The 23,338-nt window shown below is 43.3% G+C and overlaps 2 protein-coding genes across 2 annotated transcripts in view; one reads left to right on the forward strand and one right to left on the reverse strand.

Annotated features, from left to right (window-relative positions):
* FANCD2 (FA complementation group D2) overlaps window positions 1-17,480 on the reverse strand; it is a 51,640-nt gene extending 34,160 nt beyond the window's left edge. The window contains exons 1-17 of the mRNA XM_075433147.1: window positions 17,381-17,480; window positions 16,651-16,752; window positions 15,760-15,894; window positions 15,078-15,145; window positions 14,094-14,197; window positions 13,498-13,561; window positions 12,416-12,468; window positions 9,902-9,980; window positions 9,033-9,157; window positions 7,065-7,152; window positions 6,002-6,106; window positions 4,725-4,825; window positions 4,125-4,233; window positions 3,340-3,375; window positions 2,788-2,931; window positions 1,714-1,848; window positions 168-299 (exon numbers count right to left, since the gene is read on the reverse strand). Coding sequence (XP_075289262.1) covers window positions 168-299; window positions 1,714-1,848; window positions 2,788-2,931; window positions 3,340-3,375; window positions 4,125-4,233; window positions 4,725-4,825; window positions 6,002-6,106; window positions 7,065-7,152; window positions 9,033-9,157; window positions 9,902-9,980; window positions 12,416-12,468; window positions 13,498-13,561; window positions 14,094-14,197; window positions 15,078-15,145; window positions 15,760-15,894; window positions 16,651-16,729 — 1,557 coding nt within the window. The 5' untranslated portion in view covers window positions 16,730-16,752; window positions 17,381-17,480. The remainder of the gene's footprint in view (window positions 1-167; window positions 300-1,713; window positions 1,849-2,787; window positions 2,932-3,339; window positions 3,376-4,124; window positions 4,234-4,724; window positions 4,826-6,001; window positions 6,107-7,064; window positions 7,153-9,032; window positions 9,158-9,901; window positions 9,981-12,415; window positions 12,469-13,497; window positions 13,562-14,093; window positions 14,198-15,077; window positions 15,146-15,759; window positions 15,895-16,650; window positions 16,753-17,380) is intronic.
* A 232-nt stretch (window positions 17,481-17,712) lies between these two features.
* Window positions 17,713-23,020, forward strand: EMC3 (ER membrane protein complex subunit 3). The gene is made up of 8 exons (XM_075433148.1): window positions 17,713-17,934; window positions 18,020-18,077; window positions 18,595-18,688; window positions 19,416-19,520; window positions 20,227-20,308; window positions 20,460-20,539; window positions 21,147-21,229; window positions 22,776-23,020. The coding sequence occupies exons 1-8, from the start codon at window positions 17,780-17,782 to the stop codon at window positions 22,902-22,904; spliced, it is 786 nt and encodes a 261-aa protein (XP_075289263.1). The 5' UTR covers window positions 17,713-17,779; the 3' UTR covers window positions 22,905-23,020.
* Window positions 23,021-23,338: the final 318 nt, after the last annotated feature.

The raw sequence follows: 23,338 nt of genomic DNA on the forward strand, positions 1-23,338 counted from the left end.
TAGTAAATATTTTTCACCTCTGACCACTGCATTTCTCCAGACAGACAGCTTTGCAGGTACAAGTTGTTCTGTTACCTCTGTTTCTGAAAAGTACCGATCTGTTCTGGATCTGGGGCAAAGTGGTGCAAGGGTCCCGAAACGTAGTATGTTCCCAGAAATATCCATACCTTCACGAAGGTGGCATAGCGCATCAGCAGGGATGTGTGCAGCATCACCAAATCAGTGAGCACATCCAGGGAGATGTCCAATTCTGTCTCATTTCCACTGCACACGTGAGTCACCAAAGCAGTCACAACCTCCTAAGGAAAAAGACCCCAGAGAAACCATAGCGAAATATCAACAGAAAAATGTCTGCCCTGTTCTGCTCATATAGAATGTGTTGACTGAGTGCAGGAAATCATCCTGAAACTCAACCATATTATTCTAGGTCCCTTTTCAGTTTGCTCTTTAATACCAGATACCCACAGTATTGATGTTCTCCTTGAGCTTGAATTTTATTCAGCTCTAAAAGCTCCATGATTCCATAAAGCAGCTCTTCACCAATTTTTTCCTGCCTGCTTGCTAACACTGCTACAGCTTCTGCTCTTTGCTAGTAACACGTAAAATGATAAAAATCTACCCTGTTTTCTCTGGCACAAAGAACACGGCACCATACCCAGGAAGACATTGCCTCTAACTTCAGCAGTTCCAGTGTCTTCACAATCTTTATCAACAGCAGTTCAAAATTTTCTACTTTTTTTTTTTTCCCCCAAAAATACCTTTATAGCCTTACTTCATTTGACTTCTGGACAGGGATCTCTCTCCACTCCCACCCCCTGTCTGAGGCTCTGGGTCTTTCCTATGTCACTAATTGCTAGTGCCATCCTCTTTTGAAATTCTTAACATCTCAGAGCATTACTAGACTCACTAGCTTGTTGCAGATGACATCGTATGCCTTCACATCTCAGGTTTTTCCCAGCTGCTTTTCTGTCTATTTGTTAAGTTTGCTGTAATAAGTAATACAGATACAACGCTGGAAACAGTCTTAATTATAAACATACTGTGCCCCAAAAAAGTGCAAATTCAAAAGCTTGTGCAGAGCTGTCTTCAATCCCTAGATTTTCTAATGTCAGCATGTCTGCTGGACCTCATACTCAGAGCTGAAAGTCAAGTCTGTGATTATTTCAGAGTATGCAGCAGGAGTCCAAGGTGGTCAGAGCTCTGAGGGAAATCTGTGTAAACCTTTTCACCACAGTATGTTATCCAGGGAAAGGGAAAAAAGTTTCAATACAAACTATAACAATGGCTTTTTAAAATAGAGGATGCTCAAACCAACTAGGTATGACAGAACGGGAATATGGATTTATGAACAAGTCTCCTCCCTGACCCTGGGGGCCAGTCCTGACTTCCTGGCTAGATCTCAGTCATCTTGTTTGATTTCTGAATTGCAGCAAACCCAGCACAGTCCCCCCCGCTCCACAAGTATTTTTCGTACTGTCACTTGTGAGGTCTGCCTGTTTGCTCCCTGCTCCTCCCAGTAGGGACTGTGCTTGAGTCACTTGCTACCAGAGCCTCATGGAGTGTTCCCCATCTTCTGCTTGGCCTACTCTACAGCACAGACCTCTGTCCGAAGGCTTCCAGCTGCCTCAAATCCTCTCCCCCTAAACGATCACGACATACATCTAGAACAAAATGCAAAACACAAATAAATAGATGGCATTCATCACACTGTACCTGCTGGCAGTAAGAGTCAAAGGCTGCAAAAGCTTGTTTGTACATGCAGCTGCCAAAGGAGACTATGGCTGGGTGTCCAGAGTGCAGAAATGTCTGCGCTAGTGCTAGGATTGAAGGGAAGAAGTCTTTGATAACCTGAAACACAGACATCATGAAAGAGGGGATTAGTGCTGCTCATTTTAAACACATTCAGCTCCCTAAATAAAGAGCGTGCTGCAGCTCATCCCGAACACTTTGCCAACCTGCAAAGCTCCCAGCAGCATATCCCTTACGGGTGACACCAGAGAAGTCACATTACAGCAATGTGCCACTGAATAAAAGCCCCAGGACGGACACACTCTTGGCCTTACTTTAACAGAAGCACTCCGCTACATCAAAAGTTAGCTTAATCACACAGAGCTCCTTTGAACAACAAGCTCTTATTCAGATGTAAAGTGGCCTAATTTACTTTATCTTAACTTACTCTGGAAGGGAGTTAAACCCGGTTATATTCAGAATAAAACATGCCTACTTAAGGCATTATTACAGTTCAATTTATTAATTTTAAATTCATAGTTCAGTATTTGTCATCTGCCCTCTACCTCCGACAAGCAGCACTGCGTCATTTTTCATTGATCTTTTCAGTTTTCTCATAGTAGATGGAAATTTACATTACATTACAAACATATCTCCAATCTATATACACATATCTAGACCTAGAAACCATTACACTTGAAAAACGGTGCATGTAAACATATGGACTTCTAAAAACACTGTCGGAGACAACAGTGTGTCTGGAACACACAGCAGAGATCTTAGGCTAGACCACATCTCTTGGGCTGAGAGGTTTTGCACCAAAATAAAAAGCCTATCCAATTCTGAGGAAAGTTCATCTCTAAAAAAAAAAAAACACATGACAGTTACAACAGAGGACGTGCTTTGGGAGACTGACCTGGGACCAAAAATTAAAAAACAGAAGTAAATGTACATCATAGGAATAGTATAAATAATGCAGCATAGGGTTAAACCATCATCTGACAAGATCTCTGAGAGGCGAAAGAGAAGAGGGAGTCCCAAAGCAGAATCAGCACTGACCATTGAATGATTCTGGAAGGCATTCTGCATCAGCTTTTCTGGCAGGCAGCCCAGTCGAATTTTACTCCTCAACACTTTCTCAGTTTGCTTCCTGTTCTTGGTGTTTGTAGAATGGATTAGCAGCAAAATTATCAGATCCAGAACCTTTTTGAGGAAATAACCACCAATCACTATGCTGAAAAGACATTAAACAGTCCAGACAACTACAGACTTTGAAATCAAAACTGAGAAGAAAATCGAGAGCTGAAAAAGCCCTGACAGCCACAACTGTAGGAAAACATCATCAGTCCAACAGGACAGAATTAAAGCAGGATTAAAGCAGGATAACTCTGTCCCTCGACTTTTAGAAGGGATGAACTAAGAGTTACAAAGAAAATGGATAGCTGTTTTACTAGGAACAAGTCAAATACCAAAAGAACCACCCATGCAACATCACCGGCAGTTGCTGCTCCAACTAGAAAAATCTCTTCACCTACAATCACAAAGGAAGCCCTTGAAAACACCAGCAGAAGAGGACACTCCCAGAGACAAGTGCAGAGTCAGATGTATTACCTTATGGTCAGATACAGACGTACTGTTCTCAATAGCCTAAGAGCAAAAAAACCAAGAAAGCTGTTATGCTAGAGTACAAAACTATATTTCAAAACCAAATCAAAAAAGGCAGACACCAAAAGAAATACTGCTCACAGTTTTGTCTCCTCTACAACAGGACAGCTATCAAAGCCAGCAAACTGGATCTTGCCAACAGCAGAGAATCCAGAAGGCTCTCAAAAAAACAGCATGAAAATTCAGCTTGAACGAGGACGTTCTCAAATAACAACAGGCTTGAAAAAGGAACTAAGGTACTGAGCAACAGAAGGCTGAGAACAAGGAACAGTCTCATGGTTTATACTGAAATGTTACTTAAAATTAAATTTAGCTCAATACTAGCCAATATATATTTCTTGCTGGATATTTTCAAGCACCTTAAGGCTTCACACAGCTCAGTCTCAACATACTGGCATACATTTTTGCTCTCTTGCAGACATAAAAAACTCTAAGATTATTTTTTCCAAAACTGTCTCGTGAACATGTAGAACGAGCTTTATTCTGCATTTCAAGATCTGAGCTCTGTACAGTGGAACCCAGGGGCCATCTTGCAAGCACTGTGAAATCGGTAGCTGAGGAAGAAAGCAGACTCCTGAAAAAGCACTGCTAATTTGGAACACAGAATGAAATTTGTACCAGCAAAACAAAGGGTTAATATTTGTCTTTCGGTATCACATAGGATTACAAGAAAGGCTCATGCTCAACCTAGGAGTTCATTTAAACAAGGAGACAGGACTGAAGCATCTTACCTTAATCCAAGCTTCAGAGACATCTTTCTGAAATCTCACACCTAACTTGATCACATCAAAAAGTAGCTTCACGCAATTTTGGCTGGTGGTTACTTGGCTCATGGAAGAACTGCAAGTGATCAGAAAGGAAGAGACTCAGTCATTGTAAATACTGTAGTAAAAGGAACCAGGCAGCCTAGCAGTCACAGCAGTTACTTAAAGCAGCCATTCCTCGAGGGGAATGCTCTGGCAAGGATAGGGAGTTTCAGAAAAGGGTGGAAGCAGAGGCTGCAGAATCAACCAAAGACATATTGAAGGGAACTTAAAACAGATGAACTAGCACCAACACTAAAATAAACGCAGTAGCATAGCCCCATGCAGACGTGGATGCAGAGGGCTCAAAAGGAACTACACGCATGGCAGGGGAAGCCAGCTCCAGAAGGACTGACAAATGTGTTATGTAAGCACCAAGCGGGAAGGAATAAAGATGTCAGCACTTTTACTTGGGATAAATTAGGCTCATGTATGTAACTATGTGTATCAGAGAGAGCAGATAAAGATGAGCCTGAGTTCTCTTGTCTCATCTTACCCTTGGAGAATCATGCAAATCAGCTCAAGTACCTGGCCTGGACTTGGCTTTTAAGCTTCTTCTGGGAACCTAGGATCTGCAGGGGCAGAACACACGACGACAGATCCAAGCTCTTACGAAGATCAGAAATCACCTGTAAAACATAAATAAATCCCAGCACAAATCACTGTGACATATGAGGAAAGAAAAGGCTGAGGAAAAGAAAACACAATCTCACAGAATAACCTTAAAATTACAAATCAAAACCTCATGTATTTGTAAAGACTTACAAGCATTTGACCATGCTCGGACTTTTTTTTTTAATACTTAGAAAGTGAACCAGCCACACTTAGCTCTTCACTGTCATGCACATGCATGCAGAAAGCAGATGATTTCGTAAGAGCTACTCCATGAAATTCACACCTATATCTGCTGTACGTTACTGTGAACTAGTTTTATCCTGTTTAGCAGCAGAGCAAGATATATGACAGCCACAGGAATTTCGGGCATGTGAATTCACCAATTTCTCTGCTGTCAAATTGTAGTGGACCAGCACAGACTGGGTTGCACGTTATATGCATGCTGTTTTCACAGCAGTCTTCCTGAAAGATCTGGGCAGATCACAATCCACATCTGGCCTAAGATGAGGCTTTCTCCAAGTATGAAAAAAAGCACGTTCAATAGTTCAGCAAGGCTGTCTCGACAAAACCCATCTGGTTCATTTTAAGGATATTCCGAGTATGGTTCCTTAGATAAAAAACTGAGGAAGTTTACATTTTAGAATGAAAACAGTTCTCCAACAGGAGAACCACCCTTGTAGGGATGTTTCCAAAACATGATTTAGAACAGAACTCAGTGGAGAAAACAAGGACAGAATTACCAAGCTCCAGTCCCAGGTCTGCTGGACATTTCTGGAATTTAAAACCTTTAAAAGGTCTGTACAATGCAAAATTCTTAGACAAAATTCAAAAGCTTAAAGTTGCCACCTAACCACAGTTTTTCGGTCTAAGAGTTTAACTCAAGACTATTTGACTGCTTTCAGTTCTTTAAGATGTTTACACCCAAAAAAAAGTATTCTAAGAACAAATGAGAAAAATTTGCAATAGCCAGCAGAAAGGAGGTTTCAATGCTCATGCCTGAAGGCATAACCAAACCCATGTCAAAGGACAGAAATAGTTTCTACATTTGCTTTCATCCTTGGCAATATGAAAAATTTTACTTGAAAGCATTAAAGCATACACCTCTGTGTGTGAAACAACTTCTCTCTGTTAAAACATGCACTGGATTAAACAACTTATTGGTCGTTATTAGTATAGAGAAAGTACTGTACCTCTACTGTGTCTGCTGCCTTGACATTATGGAGGATGAATTTTACTACTACAGGCAAATCTTCCAGTTTTACAGAAGGTACAATGGTCATGGCAGATTGACGCACCTGAGGAGGAAGCAATACTGCATCAGGTGTAAGACTATGATTCGCGGAAACAGTGGGAAGGAATCTCTGGAGGCTTACAGTCCAGCCTTCTGCTCAAAGCAGCAATAGTGTCAGTACTAGATCAGACTAGCCTTGGCTTTGCTAACTGAGTTTTGAAGATATCCAGGGATGGAGGAAGCCCCCCAACCCCTGCCACCTCTTTGATAATTTATGCCAGTGCTGCAGACCCTAACTCATTTTTCCAAACGACCAACCTGAACCTCCTGGGCTGCAATTTGTGACCATTGCCCCTTATCATTTCACTTGGCACTGCTGAGAAGAGCTTAGCTCCATCATTTTTAAACTGGCTTTCAAAACGAGAAAGCATGAGCCTTTGGGGACTATGTAAAATAATATTTAATGCACTCAAAAGAACCAATTTTATTCTATTTATAAGAAGCCTAACTGCAAGAAGTGCAACAATCCAGCACCTCCAAAAGACCCAAGGCACAGCATCTCATCTCCTTTATCATTATCCTGCAGAGAAAAACTATGACCATGTTATGTCTAATATACTGTTTAATCACCAGTCTGCCTTCTCCTAGAATATAGCAGTCTAGTCTGGTCACTGTACCTCTAAAAATGAAACGGTGACAGCAAGCAGGTTTAAGATGGGCAGTAACATTTACTGCAGCAGGACAAAGTGCTTTTGCATTTGCTAAGACAGCTGTGTTTGAAATTTCTGAATGCATACTGTAACAGCCAGAAAACATGTCTCTGCTCCTCACTGAACCCCTCATGCATGTTTCCAAAACAGTTTTAGTTTCTCCGACTCCTTTCCAATTTCAGCTAGCTCAGGACTTTTGAAGGCCTATAGGAGTCAGATCTAGCAAAATACTTTGAATGACCAAACAGCTCTAGCACTTGTGTTGCTAAGCAGGGGCTGGGTTCTGCTCAACTGCTCAGTAAAAGCCCTTACCTCAGCCAGAAGGCCTGCATCGAGATCCAGACGAGAAAGGGCATCCAGGATTGGAACTGTTAGCCGTCTGCCCTGTTTTAGTAAGCAGCTGATACACAAGAAAAAGGAAACAAATGATCCTCTTAATAGAACCATGAATGGATCTTTACTAAATTCTATGATTCAAGTAATTTTTGTGGTCACTGCAAAAAGATCTCTGAAACTGACAACAACATATGCCACTGGCATTATGAAAAACTTGTTCCCTAAATTATCACCCCCCTCTGAACACGCTGAATTGTGATTCTGCAGCTGCTGATTAGAAGCAGATATGAAGAATCTACCATTTTCAAATCTTCTAAAAACACGGAGAGTGGACAAAGACCTGGTACAAGTCTCGAGCAAGAACTAGAAACCTGGAAGGTCCTGGGTTCACCATAAATAGAAAAAATTTGTGAGATTGCTGGTATATGATTTAACCACACACATCACTTGGGCCCGATACCTTCCAGCCACATTTCTGTCCCAGGGACGTGCCATCAGCAAAGTGTAACTGAGATTGCCACCAAAGCCAGGGATTGAATCTGTCTCACGTGTGACTGCTCTCCTAGTCACAGTATTTTTCTAATAACTGCAAACATGTAACGAAAGGCACAAGGGGCCCAACCAGATAGCTGTTTAATTTAGCACCCTCTTCCCAGCACTGGTCAATAGGGAACAAACGGACTAAGAATTGGACAAATATTTACAAATGCTTCCTATATAAACTGGTCTGGCTTCCAGCAAGCTGTGGTTTGGCATCTTCTTGACCAAGTGACTGCAGCTGTGTTTCACAGCCTCATGGACTTTCGCAAAATTCATCTAATCATTCTTGGCTGCCATCTAAGTTCCTATAAACTTTCTCTAGCAAGAAGTTCTACTGGAATTGTGCTAGTTTAAAAACATGTAATTTTCAGCTTCCTGGTAATAATTCCATTTATGTTCCCTAATTCATTACAACAAGCAATGAGTACTTTTTCACATCAGAAATGGGTAGAGGCTATTATGAATACGAAAATAAATATGCCTTGCTGATACTGTTGAGATTCTCAGCTTTGAAAAAATACAAGTAGAGAAAACAGAAGTCTGAGAAGTTTAATTAGCATAAAAATTTAATTGTGTAGGCCTTTTTTATCTAGGAGCTGAGACAGTAAACTGAGAATGGAAACACAAAGCTACAATTATTTTTGAGAGGGTAGAAGAACAGGATGCACCACTTGCAGGTGTAGGCTGAAATAATGACCACAGGTGTGAAAAGATAATTAGCATGGGCATAAATATAAGTGATCTCTCTAATGATAAGAATTATAAACACTGATGTGTATAATTAAATATAGGCTAAGACTGCTGAAAAAATTATTGTGTAAAATGAATACACTATAAAAAAATACAGATGTAAGGGCTAGCTTAATGTAGCGCTCTCATTGGTATTAAGTCCCTCTGTTCTTTGGGTCAGTAAATTTGCTTGAGAAACGTATATAAAGTAGCCAGAAAGTTCTGCTTCATGCACACATTTATTGTGTTTTGGGTTTTTTTTATTAATAAGAACAACATTGACCCTTACTGTAGCAGAATCCAAGACAAATCAAGAGCTGCCTATATTAATATCCAAGTGACTGATTACAGACTGATCCAGCAAAAGTAATGAGTGCTTAACTGGATTCTACCTGTGATGTATCCAGGTAGTCAAGAGTTTAATAATTTTTCAGATAAAGCACTTTTGGAGCATTTAGACCTCTCCTTAAGAGCATAACAGCACATATTAAATGTCCTAAGCCAGTGCTAGCAGTCCCTGAATGTTACCACCAACAGAAACGGACTGTTGTCCTACTGCTTCAGTCAGTCCTGGTCCAACCTGCATTAATGCATGATGTTCTTTTCTGCTAAGTGCAAGGGGAAAAGAAAGAAAAAAAAAGAAAAAGAAAAAAACCCCAACAGAATCATATGTACCTGAGCTCTCTGGCAACCTCACTCTGCTGGGAATCCTCCAAGATCTCAGGTAAACTGGTAATAATGTCATGCTGGATTGGTACTGGAGAGACACTAACCATCTGCATTAACTTCTTGACGAGATCCTGCAGAGGAGAGGAAGACTTGTAAGATGCAGGAGTCTCGCTGTGAGCAAGCGGTTCATTAGCATGGCAACAATATTATGCCTGTAAGATCACTCAGTCGGTCATTTGTCTGGATTTATACAAACTGTGTCTTAACTCATCGTCCTGTTGAAGTCATGAATTGTACCACAGACTTTTATAGAACAATGGTATTTTACAGGTAAGACATAACTATCCTGGTAAGCAAAGGAAACTGGGAAATGCAACAGCAAGCTTCTCAGTGTCTAGTGCAACGTCTTGATTCAGTTAATTCTGGGACTCTCTAGTAACAGCCCTCCGGTACAAAGTAACCCACAGAGACTGCCTGACTTAGGGACAGAAAGAAAAGAACCACCAAAGGAGGAACAGAAAGTTCATCCCCAGATGCTTGCAAGTAACCAACATCTCTTCTTAAATTTAAAGAAGAGAGGATTGTAACTTCCTGCCAGCAACACCTTTAAAATGGGGTCACCCATTTTACATACAGATACAAGTTTATGAAAAAAAAGACCTAAAGCAAGGGAGGAAGAAAAATAGTAAAAGAGGAGATTCAAAAGTCACTGAAGACAATCATAATAAAACAGAAAGAATTAAATCTCCTCCATCATATGAATACACAAACAACATCAGTTCTTATTAGCATAATAATCAATCTCATTCCACCTGAGAGACATTCCAAAAGTTAACTGGAAAAAAAATACATGTGATCGCACTGTCAGTACCCACCTGGCTGTCAAGAAGCTTGTCAAGCCATTTAAATTGATTGACGATGAGCCGGGGAAAATTTGTTCCAAAGGTGCCCACGCTAAAACAGCAGAAAGCAAGACACAGATTAGTCAGACCTACAGACACACTCAAAAGCTTTGCTGCTGGTCAGCAAGACCGTGAGATGCAATTCAAATTAACCACCTATCAAAACCATATTATAAAAATATCATTAACACCCCTACAGGTTTTAGAACCCTACTTCTTATTTGCTGTGCAGACAAAGCAGGGATACTACCAGCCTGTTTCAATATAGCACCACCACCACCATCCTAAGTTATGGCACAAAAAGCAAAACATACAATGTGATCTTACTTCAGATCTCCTGTGCTGCCTACTGTAGGAGTGGCTGCACCAGCTTAGCCTAAATCTCCTTTGAGTCCAGCATCCCTGTCCCAAACTACAGTGAGATGCTTTTGGATAACTTTGGCTAACAGGGCATTCACAGAGCAATCTTTTCACAGTTTCCATTCAGCCTCCAACAATAAGCAGTTTAGAAAATCTCCAAGACAGAAGCTGGTACCCAACCCATGTCTGCTATCCAGCAGTACATCTATCCTCCATCAATTTCCCTAACCCTTTTAAAAAAACCCCACACAACTAACCTCTACATTCTCCAATGCTGAATTCAACAGGGTAATTACACTTAAATCTGTTTTTTTTGTTTGCTGCCTTGCACAGTTAGAAACAGTGGTTAAACCTTCCTCTGTTAACTTTTCCAAATCTTTGTTGCTTTTATAGACATCTATAATCTCTCTGCCAGTAATCTCCTTTGAAGGCAGGCAGAATTCTATTTTATTTAGAATACTTTTCCTTACTTACATGGAAACTGTTCTACTACATTTTTGTGACAGCCTGACCAGAAGTGCATGCAACATTCAAAATGTGGTTGTCCTGTGCATTTACAGTGACATGATGTTTTCCATTTTGTTCCCAATTCCTTCCCTAACATTATGTTTGCTGCTTTGACTACTGCTAGGTATGGAACTGATACTAAAAATAAGAAACGAAAAGAAGCACCCATACAACATACTTTTCTCCAATGAAAACACTGAGTTTGTAATTGCATTTATACAATCGGGATTAGTTTTAGTCTGATTTTTTCAGAAAACAAGGTTTATGGACCTGTACTGTCTAAGATGCCTTCCCTCTTCTGTAACTTGTAGTCACACTGGTCTGTGAGCACACACATATTAATCAGCTGGCTGTTGCCAAACTGCATGGATAAACCAAGTCAATAAATTGCATGTCCAGGCATCAACTGGCATTAAGCCTGTAGAGGTCTGACAGGTCTATGCTTTTACGTCAGATCTGGGAGAAATTGGTTGGTCAGTACAGGTCTGATTACAGACTAGCTGTAATCAGTGTTGTTTCTTGTCCCATAATTAAACAAACCAAAAAAACAGTAGGAAGTCCACTGAAAAAAAACTCTATTGTTCTTTGCAAATAGTTTTAGATTGGATTATCCTGGAAATTGTTACCATAAGTTGTTACCTCACTTTTCATTTCCTTTTTCATTTGCGAATGTGCTGAACAACTCAGATCTCCATGGGACCATCCTCCTCCTACTGCACAATGGACCACTTCTTTCTCCCCCACACACCCCCCACCCCCCACCTTTTAATTGGTCATTAACACACAGGAAAAACTTCTTACAGTTTGACAGGAGACAAGCTTCCAGCTTGTTTGAGCTTCCAGCTCAAACATCCGTTCTTAAGACTTCCTAAAGGGTTCACAGCACAAGTAACAGCTTATCACTTATACATCGAAGCTCCTTCAGAATTCTTGGGTGAAGACAATTCAGTTCTTGTGATTGTTTGTGTTAAACCCTCCTCTAAGGAGATTTTCATCTGAGACAATTTTTCAGACTCAGCCTCTGTACAGCATTTGTACCCTGCTTGATACTCAGCATGGAAACAAATCCTGTATCAGAAACAGCCTCGGCTTCTTTCTATCCATTAACCTGCTCTGCCAACTCTGTAGCGAGCACCCAGAGCAACAGAAAAAGAATTTTAAGTGTTCAAGTCTTGCCTACATTGCACCTCAAGATCTCTCACTCTGCTACGACATTCTACATTCAAAAACCAACAGATGCTTTTTCTATTTTGTTTCTTTGAACAAAACCTGCATTTTCAAAAGGAGGTCTCTTTGCATCTAGCAGCCTCCTAAAACTCTGCCAGCCACTTTCACCTTTTTTTAAATGAGATGCTCCACAGTCCCTCTATTGAAATACTTCCCAAGGTTGTGCCAGGAGCTAAGAAAAGCATAATGATCATGGGAAATGTTTGTATTTGAGCTTCCATAAATGTTTGAAGTCATGGTACCTCACAGATAATTTCACACATGTATGAAGAAAAAAACACCAGTGCAAACATGCATTCAGGTCAATTTGATGTAACAGCAGAAGTCAAACAGCTGGTGATGGTCCAAAACAAGAAATTTCATTTCAAGGCAGAGAAGACAGTCTATACTCACATGTCAAAAAAGAATTCGGGGATCTTTTCCAACAACAGTGTTATGACAGCAGGCTAGAAGAAAGGCAAAAAGACAGCATTAGGATGATGATTTACTGCGTGTGCTACGGCATTACCACCAAAACGGATCTTTCATAAAAGATTAAATACGCGCAGAGAATAAAAGACTCAAAAGGACAAATTAAAATACTTCCTGTATAAGAAATCTGTTCCCTAATACCAGAAAGAAGGCATACAGCCTACAGTTCCTCTGGGCCACACGAAGCTCTCTTTCTCAGACCCAGCCGAGTGGCCTTTCACCACACAGGAATCTAAAACATCAATTTTAGATAACTTTTAAAACAGAGCCCACATGCTTGTGCCATTCCCTTTGTAGGTCTAATTCTTCCTCCCTTTAACCCTGACCCAAATGCAATTCTAAAAACGTATTTAAGACAAGAACTTTTAAAACATTTTAAAGATAAGAGGATTTAAATCCACAGCTGCTCTAAGGTTTCCCATGTCTTGGTGAGATATCTGTCATCTTCAACTCCATGTACATCTTGATGCAACCTGTATACAACTTAACAGAACTTGTTCATGCTGTAGGTTGCTCCGCATCTTGCACGTTTTTAAACACCTCCAAGATTCAAATTCCTCGCACAGCGGAGTTTCCATCACCTCTCTAGCCTACCTGTTCTAGCACTTAAAGGAAATATTCTCCACAGTGGAAGTGGTTATATCCTATCAGAATTTCCCATGATTAACCTGAGCCGTCATCTATCATCCTGCCCCTGTTTGCCTTTGAGAAGAGTCTGGCTCTGTTTTCTATACACCATGCAACTAGATATTTGAAGACAACTAAATCTTGCTTAATCCTCTTCTTAAGACTGAATAAAGCCAGTTCTCTCTGTCTCTTCTTGTATGCTATGTGCTCTAGGCCCTGAGCATCTTTGTGTCCCTAAAGAAACAATAAACTGGACACTATTCCAGATGCAGCCTCATCTTCCTCACAACCAGTTCTATTAATCCTCTGCGTACATAAGCAAAAGGACCCCTAAATAAATAAACACCACTGTGAAGAGCAAAGAAAGATGTCCATACCTGTAAGATCTTAATTCCAAGAAGCAGTTTAATGAGGCTTTCACAATATGAGTGCACCAGAGTCCTGCAAGATGAAAGATTCCACTACAGTTGTAATAAACACATGTGAGGACAACAGGCTCTAACTCTTTCCATTACTTTAAAAAAAAACAAAACAAAAATAAACACCTACAACAACTTATGGTAATGTACGGTAACCACAGACAGACACAAAAAAATCTAAAATTACATTTTAGCTCTAAACAAGTTTACTCTCTACAAGACTAGTGTGAACTGGAAATGCAGAATTTTCTGTAGTTAAGCTGTATCTTTGCCAGCCTTGTCAATTTTCTTTTCCCCAGCAGTTGGTTCTTGCTATAAAATGCCATGGAGCGCAATACATGCCACAGGCAACTAGTAAATTCCATGACTTACCACTTTAAATTTACTGCTATTAAATAGCAACGTATTACACTAGCCACTTTTACATACAAAACAAGTCTTATTGTTTATCAGCTGAAGCTATGGCCTCTCCCGTCACTCTGCTCAGCAGTACACGGTATTTAACTAGAGACTGGCTCTGTCTGAAGGGGAAGACAAAATACGTTTTCTCTGACCTTGACCCCTCAGTCCGTACAGGAGTGCACGGCAAGAGACAGTTCTTGAACTGGTTTCTGTCCTTGATGTGAGATTCCAAGCCACTGACAAACTGCTTCACAACCTGCAAAGCAGAGAGAAGTTATCCACTTCCTGAAAAGACGCCCTGATCAACTGCTGTCTTTTAGGACGTTCTTTGTGAGCGGATGACGAGAACAGGGAAGAGCTAGCCAGGGAACTGCAGACAGAAATTGTGATGGAAGGAAAGCTGGATAATAAATGAACTCTAGTCAAAACCATTTCCAAAAGGAAACACTGGTTGTTCTCCAGAATAACTCTGAAGCAACAGTCTCACATTTTACTTTGCTTTCCCCCTGTTCTGCTGAGACAGCAACATTTTATGTGACCAGAGCTGCACCCAAAAAAACATTTGCAGGATTCAAATCACTGGCCTCAGGGCTTTCATGATGGGGTTGCTGACTGGAGAGGAGCACCGCATCGTGGCAGTTTCAATGCTGCCAGTTTCCAGCCAACACAAAATCAAATACAGCTTCCCCTAGAAAGTTAAGCAAGTGATTTTTCTCCCTTAAGAGTCTTTCTCCATTGAATAATATTGCCAGTTAATTACTTTGACAGGGCAAGGTGGTGGAAGTGCAGCACTTTTGCTTGTAATTGTATGAAACCAATCTCAGAGCATGCACACCAAGGCTGGTTTAACAGAGGCACAGGCCAGTCGTCTTTTTCTGACCATTCAGACCTAACAGCTGAGAAGAAACAGACGTAGCAGAAGGACAATGGGACCAAAAGGCTAGAACAGCAGCACTGGGAGAATTGGAGTCTGAACCACAGAAATCCAAGATAAGCCACTCTTCCATTCTATGATTCTGTGACACTGTGTTGCATACTTTTGTATAGGACTAGCAGGGACAGGCAGCTGCGTCTGTGCCTTTTGCTGCACAGCAGTCTTAAAGGTGGCTCCTGCCAAAGCACAGTCTGTTACTTACGCCTGGGTAAGCAGGGTGCTTCTCCAGGGCCAGGCAGAGCTTCTTCTGGAAAGCCATTTGATCTACAGCTAAGGAGAAAGTTGAAAATGAAAAGAAAGACCCAGACACATTTTATCCACACAATTTCACAACAAAAGCTGCACTAAGTACAAGCTCTCAAGCCCACCCACCAACACTTCTGCGTTTGCTCTACTGAGAAGTCCAGTTAGCAAAAGCCTGAGTGGTATCACCACGTGTGCTTTCTCCAGTCTGGCCGAGAGCAGCTAATAGCATCAAAAAGGCTTAACACACGAACTCCTGAAGGCCTTGCCTAAGCCAAAAGGCAACACGACAAGTTCGTTTTCCTGTTTCAGAGCTCCTGCCTTGGTAACTCAATCCTGTAATCACAGAGGCAGTCTACTCTTACTCCACATACCTCCAATAATCTTTCAGAAGCCTTTCAATTTAGCACGTATACACCCAAAAAGCTGGTGTAATGAGTTTAGCTGATGCACTGAATTCAGCAGGAACTGCAATTCAGGTGGTATATAACAAATCAGAGGGCAGATGAAGGTTTGCTTGAACTTCGCAACAAGCCAGCTCAAGCATTTTAGCTCTGCAAGTGAAACACATCTGTACTTTGTACCAGTCATCTTTGCAAGTTTTCAGATACAAGCAGAGCGCGCAAGTGTTAAACCCATACCTATTTCATTCTGTCCCTCCCCAGTCTTCAGTGCAACTCCTGATGTTCTAAGGAGCTCTTCAAAGACTCCCTCACTCTCCACTCTATCATGGGCAGAGGCCTTTTTCTTATCAGAAATCCGTGACTTCTTGGTTTCTGAGAAAAGAAGACATGCTACATCAAAAATATTCTACAATAAAAATAGCAAGGATCCTTCATATGAACAACTAATTCAAAATTAACCTTCTAGTAAGAAATTAGAGGAACACAGGAATACACTTATGGGACCAGACCAGCAAAGCATACTGCTATTTGACAGCAGCCATTAGCCGGCCCAGGTGCCAGCGCGCAGATCCTATAAAGCAGTTACCCCTGCGGCACGACACCAGACAGAAACATTTCCTACTCACCCCTTTTAGTGATCCATAACCAAAGGCAGTTCAGATACACCTTCAGCGGCTTACTCTCATGGGAGACACAGCCACTAACAGATTACGAGCAACACTAGAGCACGTGCTTTCCTCTGCCCTGAAAAGCACAAATTTAATCTAGGTTCCTCCACTAGAGCTATCTCTTAGTTACCCACTCATCTGCTAAAGCAAAAAATAACTTCCCTCCAGCTACGTAGAGAGCTTATTTTGGTTTGATTTATAGATAACAGTTTTGATCCAGTGTGATTAATCTGCAGACTCTGAAGGCAGTGAAGCTCAAGATGATAAACACCGATCAAAGGTACGAGAACTAAAAAAAGATACGGTGCTGCTTTTAGCATTGTTGCTTTATTGCTATGTATTTAAAAAACCATTTAAAGGTCAACAGTGTCATTAACAGTTAGCATTATCAAAACTGTCATTTTCCTTGCTGCAGAACATCACCTCCACCAACAGGTCTCCCCTCCCCCTAAGACCGTACCTGAGCACCGGCTTGGCAAGTCTGTGCCGCAGCTCTCTGCGGAAGCGTCAGTTTTAGACAATTTCCTCTTTGAAACCATGGTAACAAAACCTTTGCTGTTGCCTATAAAAATGCAGGAAAAAGACAAGTGAGCCAAGCAGATGTGACTTTAATTCAGGGTTTTTTTACGCAAATCTAGAGTGTATCAGCGAATAGTGAAGGGAAATGCTCCAGAAACTGAAATTGCTCAACAAAAGGCAGATTGCCTGGTCAACCAGTGCCGCACTGCATTGTTCTGCTGTACAGGCTGAAATTTTAGAACTTGTCATATTTAAACAGCGCAGTACATCCTGTTTTCTGAAATTCAGTTTCTCAGAAAACAAGGCTTAGCTTTTCTTTCAGACGCCAGGCAAATCAAATAGCAAGCTCAACCGAGTAACTAAGGTAACTGCGGTGACCCCAGCCTGCGGTGCTCTCCCCGCACCCGGAGAAAGCCACCGAGGCCTCCCAACGCAGCACGCACAGGCCAGCCCCAGTACCGCTGCAAGGAGGGCTCTGTCAGCACGAATCTCCCTCCCGCCCTCTCGTCCTCCTCTGGTGGGTGGCAGCGACCGATACGAAAAAATAAAGCTTGGCTCGCCTTTAAAACTTAAAAAATAGTATTTAAAAGAGACGTTTGATCATCAGTTTTAACTGTTTAGCCAAGGCCGCGGAAATGAGTTGCGGAAAACCCCGGAGTGAAGTGGAATACCTGAAGGAAAGCCAGAAGCCCGGCCTCCAGCAGCTGGGCCGGACGCGGGCGCGGCCTGACCGCCTCCCCCTCACCTCAGCGGCCGCGCGCGGAGGCTCGGCGCCCCGGGCTCCTCAGCCGCGAGGGCCCGGGCCCGGCCCCGGCCCCGCTCGACAGCCGACCCGGCGCTCCGGGAACCGGCAGCCCGGGCTCGCCCAGGGGAGGCTCGGGAGCGCCGGCCCAAGGCCCCTCCCCCGGGCCGCAGCCGCCTCCAGAGCCCTGCCACCGCTCCGCGCTCGAGCTTCCCGCCACCGGCGCGCGGTGACGCCCTTCCGGCGGCGGCGGAAGAAGCGGTCCCGGAAACGGAAGCGGGGCGGCCCGGTAGCGGCGGGAGCCGGGTCCGGCGTCGGCGGCGCCACGATGAGCGAGCCCGAGCTGCTGCTGGACTCCAACATCCGGCTGTGGGTGGTGCTGCCCATCGTCTTCATCACCTTCTTCGTGGGCATGATCCGGCACTACGTGTCCGTCCTGCTGCAGAGCGACAAGAGGCTGACGCAGGAGCAGGTGTCCGACAGGTCAGCGCCGCGCCGGCCCCGGGAGGGGGGCGGGGGGCCGCTGCCGCCGGCGGCCGCTGACGGGGGCTGTCTCTTCTTCCGCCAGCCAAGTCCTGATCCGGAGCAGGGTCCTGCGGGAGAACGGGAAGTACATCCCGAAGCAGGTACGGGCCGGCGTCGCGCCCCGCGGAGGGGGGGCCCGGAGCGCGGCGGGGGCTGCCCCGGCCCGTGGCCGCACGGCGGGTCGGCGGCGGGCGGGGAGCCGCGCGGTGCCGGCTGTGGCGGCTGCCGGGCTGGAAGCCAGTCGCTCCCCTGGGCTGGTCTGCTGGCAGACACCTGTGCGGCGAGATGGAGAAGGCAGCTGGGGGGAGTGGAAACGTCCGGTGCGCCGGTATCAGCGCTGAGCCAGCAAGGACTCCGCGCAGAGCGCTGAAAGCTCTGGATCCTTCCTTAGAGAATTCTTAAGAGTTATTTCAAGAATTTTAGAAAGGCAGAGAGCTGGTACTCTGGACCCAGGGAAGCTGCAAAGTGGGGACCTTTAGAGCATGTGGGCAGTGAGGTGCCCCTCCAAGAAGGACGTGTTGTGAAAGAGCTTGTAAGATGTCTGCATGTCTGAGCAGCAAATAACGCTTCTGTCCTGTAATTTCTTACCGTGTTGGTATTGGCTTTTTTTGTTTCCAGTCTTTCCTGACTCGGAAGTATTTTTTTAATAACCCAGAGGATGGATTTTTTAAGAAAACAAAAAGAAAAGTAGTGCCTCCTTCACCAATGACAGGTACGTCAAGGTACCATAAATACAGCTGGGCAGAAAATCTGTAGTTCTGTGCCAAGGGAGGAAGGTGAATCCGCTTCACAGAGAGCTCAGTGAACGGGGGGAGGGGATGGGACTGTGCCGCTAGGTATTGGGGAGGAGGCGGGGGCGAGAGCCCTCTCTTCAGGACCAAAATGCTGGGTCACCTCATTTTGCGTAACTTCAGCCTCCAGCTGCCTGCAGCACCTCACAAGACCACGACCACCGCAGTGTGGCCAGGAGTGGGAAGTCCTGCGCTCACTTGGGCCCTTTTATCAGTTTTTCTCACCAGCTCCTGCAGGACCTTCTCTAAACTGATGTAACTAACTCATTAACATGGCCAAAGACCTCAGCAGCAAATTAGCTGGATAGTTCGTTGTCCCTTTTCTAGCTAAATCGGCTCGCAGAGGGCTCTAGCAAGTCCAGCGATCTGGAGCAAGGGATGGGGTCAAACAAAGCAGCTGGGGTCAGACGCAGCGGAGAACACAAGACCCTTTGGGCAGCAGCCACCGCCGCACTGCCTGTTCATCCTATTTTGCAAAGAATTTTACAACACTGGAAAACAACAGATATGGGATAGATAGCAGGATATGACTGTTAACTCTCATTCAGTTTCTTAATTAAATTTCTTAATTTATTAATTAAAATAGTAATCTCTTCTTTCCCTTTATTGTGATACACTGTTGTTTTACACCAAGTCTTTGAATTGCAGATCCTACCATGTTGACAGATATGATGAAAGGGAATGTAACCAATGTTCTGCCTATGATCCTCATCGGTGGTTGGATTAACATGACATTTTCAGGATTTGTCACAAGTAAGTGTCTGGAATCACACGGCCTGCGGGTCTGGCTGGGTTTCTGATGGTGGCCTCGAGGGTCTGGGCTGCAGCAGAGATTTGTTCCTCTACCTGAAAGCAGTCGATGGGAAGCAGCATGAATGTGGCATGTGGCACTGCCACTATTCACCCCATGAACTCCATGGATTTTCTTGCCCCCTAGCAAAAGGAGGGAAAATGGTTTGCAGAGTACCGGCCACAGTCACAAAGGAAATAGCTGATATATTCGGGAGCAATTGTAGTGGCGAAAACAGTGTTTAAATTTATTAAAACTGCCAGGGCTTTGATAGAGTGGATTTTCCTCTGAACCTGTCCAGGGAGTTGGTTACTGTGTAATGCAGAGTGAACACATCAAAAATACTACCTTAAATTCACGGGTCTGGGGTTTTTTTCTTACTGTTTACGCGATCACTGCTTCCTTAACAAAAGACATTCCCCTTCACCGTCACTGAAACAACGCCTGTGATGGTTTGGCCATTTGATTAAGTTTCAAAAAGTCTTTTCATATTAAAGTAAATACAGAACTACAGCTTTTTCAAAAGTGTGTGTTAACTTGTTATTGTCTGCGTTGCATTCAGACTACATTAGATTCAGTAAAGGAAACATTGACTCGCTTTACCATTTGCTTTGCAATTACGTAGTGTTACCTTGTGAAACTGGGCTTTTTGTTTTTTTCATCCTGCAGCAAAGGTCCCATTTCCTCTGACGCTGCGTTTTAAACCAATGTTGCAGCAGGGAATTGAACTGCTCACTTTAGATGCGTCCTGGTAAGCCTGTGGCCTCAGCAAGCAAGGGTGAAGGTTCACTTGGAAAACTTTGAATGTGTTAATAACCCTTGAATGGTCTGTGCATGCTTCTGAAATGAGATCACAAGCCAGCTTTGAACTGAAATCAGCCATGCTTGTTCTGATTTATCAGGGTGAGCTCTGCTTCCTGGTACTTCTTGAATGTGTTTGGACTCAGAAGCATTTATACTCTCATCCTGGGCCAAGATAATGGTAAGACACTGTCATTGCTGTCAAAGAGCTGGCTTCTCCTTCCACAGGGTGACTTCTGAGGGAGGCTGGGGAAGGATTTCTAAATTTCCAGCCAAAAAGCTCTTGAAAGCCTTTCTCACTCCTGTGAGGTTAATCTCCACTGGCCTGGTTTGACATCACCGAAGCAAGTACCCAGATCTTCTGCACCAGTTGTTAGCTAACTGCTCGTAAAATTCCAAGGGAATTAACCCATGCTTTCCTTCCCTGCAAACTGGTGTGCAGAAACTTTGCTCAGGCTTACTTTTATTTCTAGTAAGGATTGGTTTTAAGGAAAGCTGCAAGGCTTTCTTAATGGTAGATGCGGGGGCGGACAGATACTGTTTCTGGGGTTACTGGGAATTAGAAGACTATTTTCCTCCATTTGCATATTTTATGTAAATTTAGCTGAGATGTAGAAAGTGGGAACAAGATATCTTGTGAGAACTCCTTCTGGCAAGTTAGTATTGCATTCTGGGTGTTTCTGCAACTTTCTGGTTCATAGCTGGATAACAGCCTGGTGGCACTGGGTTCCAAGAAATGCTGTTTAAATGACACAAGTTAAAATGAACCTCTCATTTCTCTTTTACAGCTGCAGATCAGTCTAGGGTGATGCAAGAACAAATGACAGGGGCAGCAATGGCCATGCCAGCAGATACTAACAAAGCATTTAAGGTACAGTATTCCCACCTGCACTCCCGTGCTGTGAACTTAAGAGGATTGGAGGCTGTATGTAACTTGGCCTCTCCCTCCATCAAGCAAGGGAATTGCTCTGGATTCCCGTTCCTAAAATTAGAGCTGACAACTGATGAAGCGTATGGAAGTTGCCCTGGGTCTGGCAGAGCTCTAATAGCCTGAAGCAAACCCACTTAGTCGTTCCTGACACAAAAGCTGAATTCATGCATCACCATCTGATTTTGCAGAGGAAAGCTTTTTCTCCCCCTTGCAATTTAGTCCCGAAGCAGAAGCTGGCTCCCAGAGAGTTATGATAATAATGCAGCTGAGCATGAGTCCAGCAGGCACATGATGGAACTTGGGTAAGAAAATCATGTCAGCAAGTTAGCTCAACTGAAAATCTGTCAGGATTTGCATGTGTCTTGGAAGCTCACCTAAGCAGTCTCCATAGACACTTGATTAACAACTGCCTCTGCCTTTCATGACACTAGTCTATGCCTGAAGGGAAGGTCCTGGTTTCTGTTTTCATGTACTGTAATATAGATTTACCCACGGACAACCTGTTGGCTGGGGAGTCAGGATGGTCTGCTCCTGTAGTTTCTTGTAACCTTCCTGGTTAAACCCCCACACCCATCACCCAGCCCAGGGTTCAGCCAGGGAAGAGGGTGTCTGTGCTTTGCACTGTCGGCACTGAGGTGCAATTCCAGCTGGTGCTGTGCACTCTCTGGGCTCGCATCCCTCTGCTCCCTTGCCAGTACTGCCTATCCAGAGCAGCTTTGCCCTTCAGCCCCGTAGGGACCTGAACCCACAACGTGGGCCCCAGCAGGAACAAAGAAAGCAAGCCCGTAGCGCAGGAGAACTGTTCTGGCCGAGAAATACAAATCTCTTGCTGGGCATTGCATGATGTGATTTTGCAGGCTGTATGCAGCTTATGCCACCATACTTACTGTGAGCAACACTAGAGTAAGAGGAGGAGACATTTGTGTTCATAGGTGGGGAAAATGAATAGTGGGGGAGATCATTCTCATATTTAGGATGAAGTTCTGTTTTTAAGTCTCAGGCTGCTATGAACACCTGGCTTAATTAACTAAAAAACTCTGCAGCTCCAGGGAGCTTGTTGGTTGGAGAACAGTCTAATGAGGCACAGCAAGTCTGATGAGTTGCAAAATTTTTGGCCTGTAACTGTTTTTATCAAATGTCTCTGAACTAAAGAATTAACCAACCACAAAGCACCTGACCCCCAGAAGAGAATTGGCTGTGTTCCTAGAGACAGCTGGTTTATGAGAAACAGACTATTCTAGGAGGTTAGAGGGCTTTCAAAAAGCAGATAATGTAATTTTTCTAATTTCTATGATGTACTTGTATTGACCAACTACCTAATACCCAATTAGGCGCCAAACACCGATTTCAGAGAGTTGACAGGATTGCCAGGTTTTTAACAGAACTTGGTTTTTATTGCAGTTTTTAAGGTAAGCACTGCTTTTCATAGTTCTTGTCTAATGCTGTGTTGCTTTCCTTTCTCTACCTCTGTTTATTATCAATGCAGACGGAATGGGAAGCTTTAGAACTGACTGATCATCAGTGGGCCTTAGAAGATGTAGAAGAAGAGCTCATGGCAAAAGACCTCCATTTTGAAGGCATGTTTAAGGAAGAACTTCAGACCTCCATCTTCTGAATTTGCAAATAGGCTTTTGTCTCTTCTTGTAAAAGTAATTTGAAAAGAAGTGTTACATAAAACTATATACTGTATTTTAGCAAGGCTGAGAATAAAATAAAAACATGATGTTCAGACCTTTAGTCTCTCAATTTGAGCCCCAGGACCGAGTATGGTTGTATTTGAGCCAGAGGCTCTTGGTGTGGCGTCCTGTTTCTCTTCCTGGGAAAGGTCAGCTGGAGAAAAGACCTAAAATTTCCAGTTCTAGTACACAAAGAGTAAGCTTGCTTGGGTTAAGGAACTTAAAGGTTCCTGAGACTGAAAAAGTACAAGGAATGCCTATGTTTCTGGTTTTATCCTTTTAAACGAATGCACAGCTAGTTATCATTTGCTTTTGAATAACTAAGACATCATGTTAGCAATTCAAAACTGACTTGGCAAGAAGTATCTAACAC

Source organism: Opisthocomus hoazin, chromosome 11, assembly GCF_030867145.1.
Source record: "Opisthocomus hoazin isolate bOpiHoa1 chromosome 11, bOpiHoa1.hap1, whole genome shotgun sequence".
In the NCBI taxonomy this organism is placed as follows: domain Eukaryota; kingdom Metazoa; phylum Chordata; class Aves; order Opisthocomiformes; family Opisthocomidae; genus Opisthocomus; species Opisthocomus hoazin.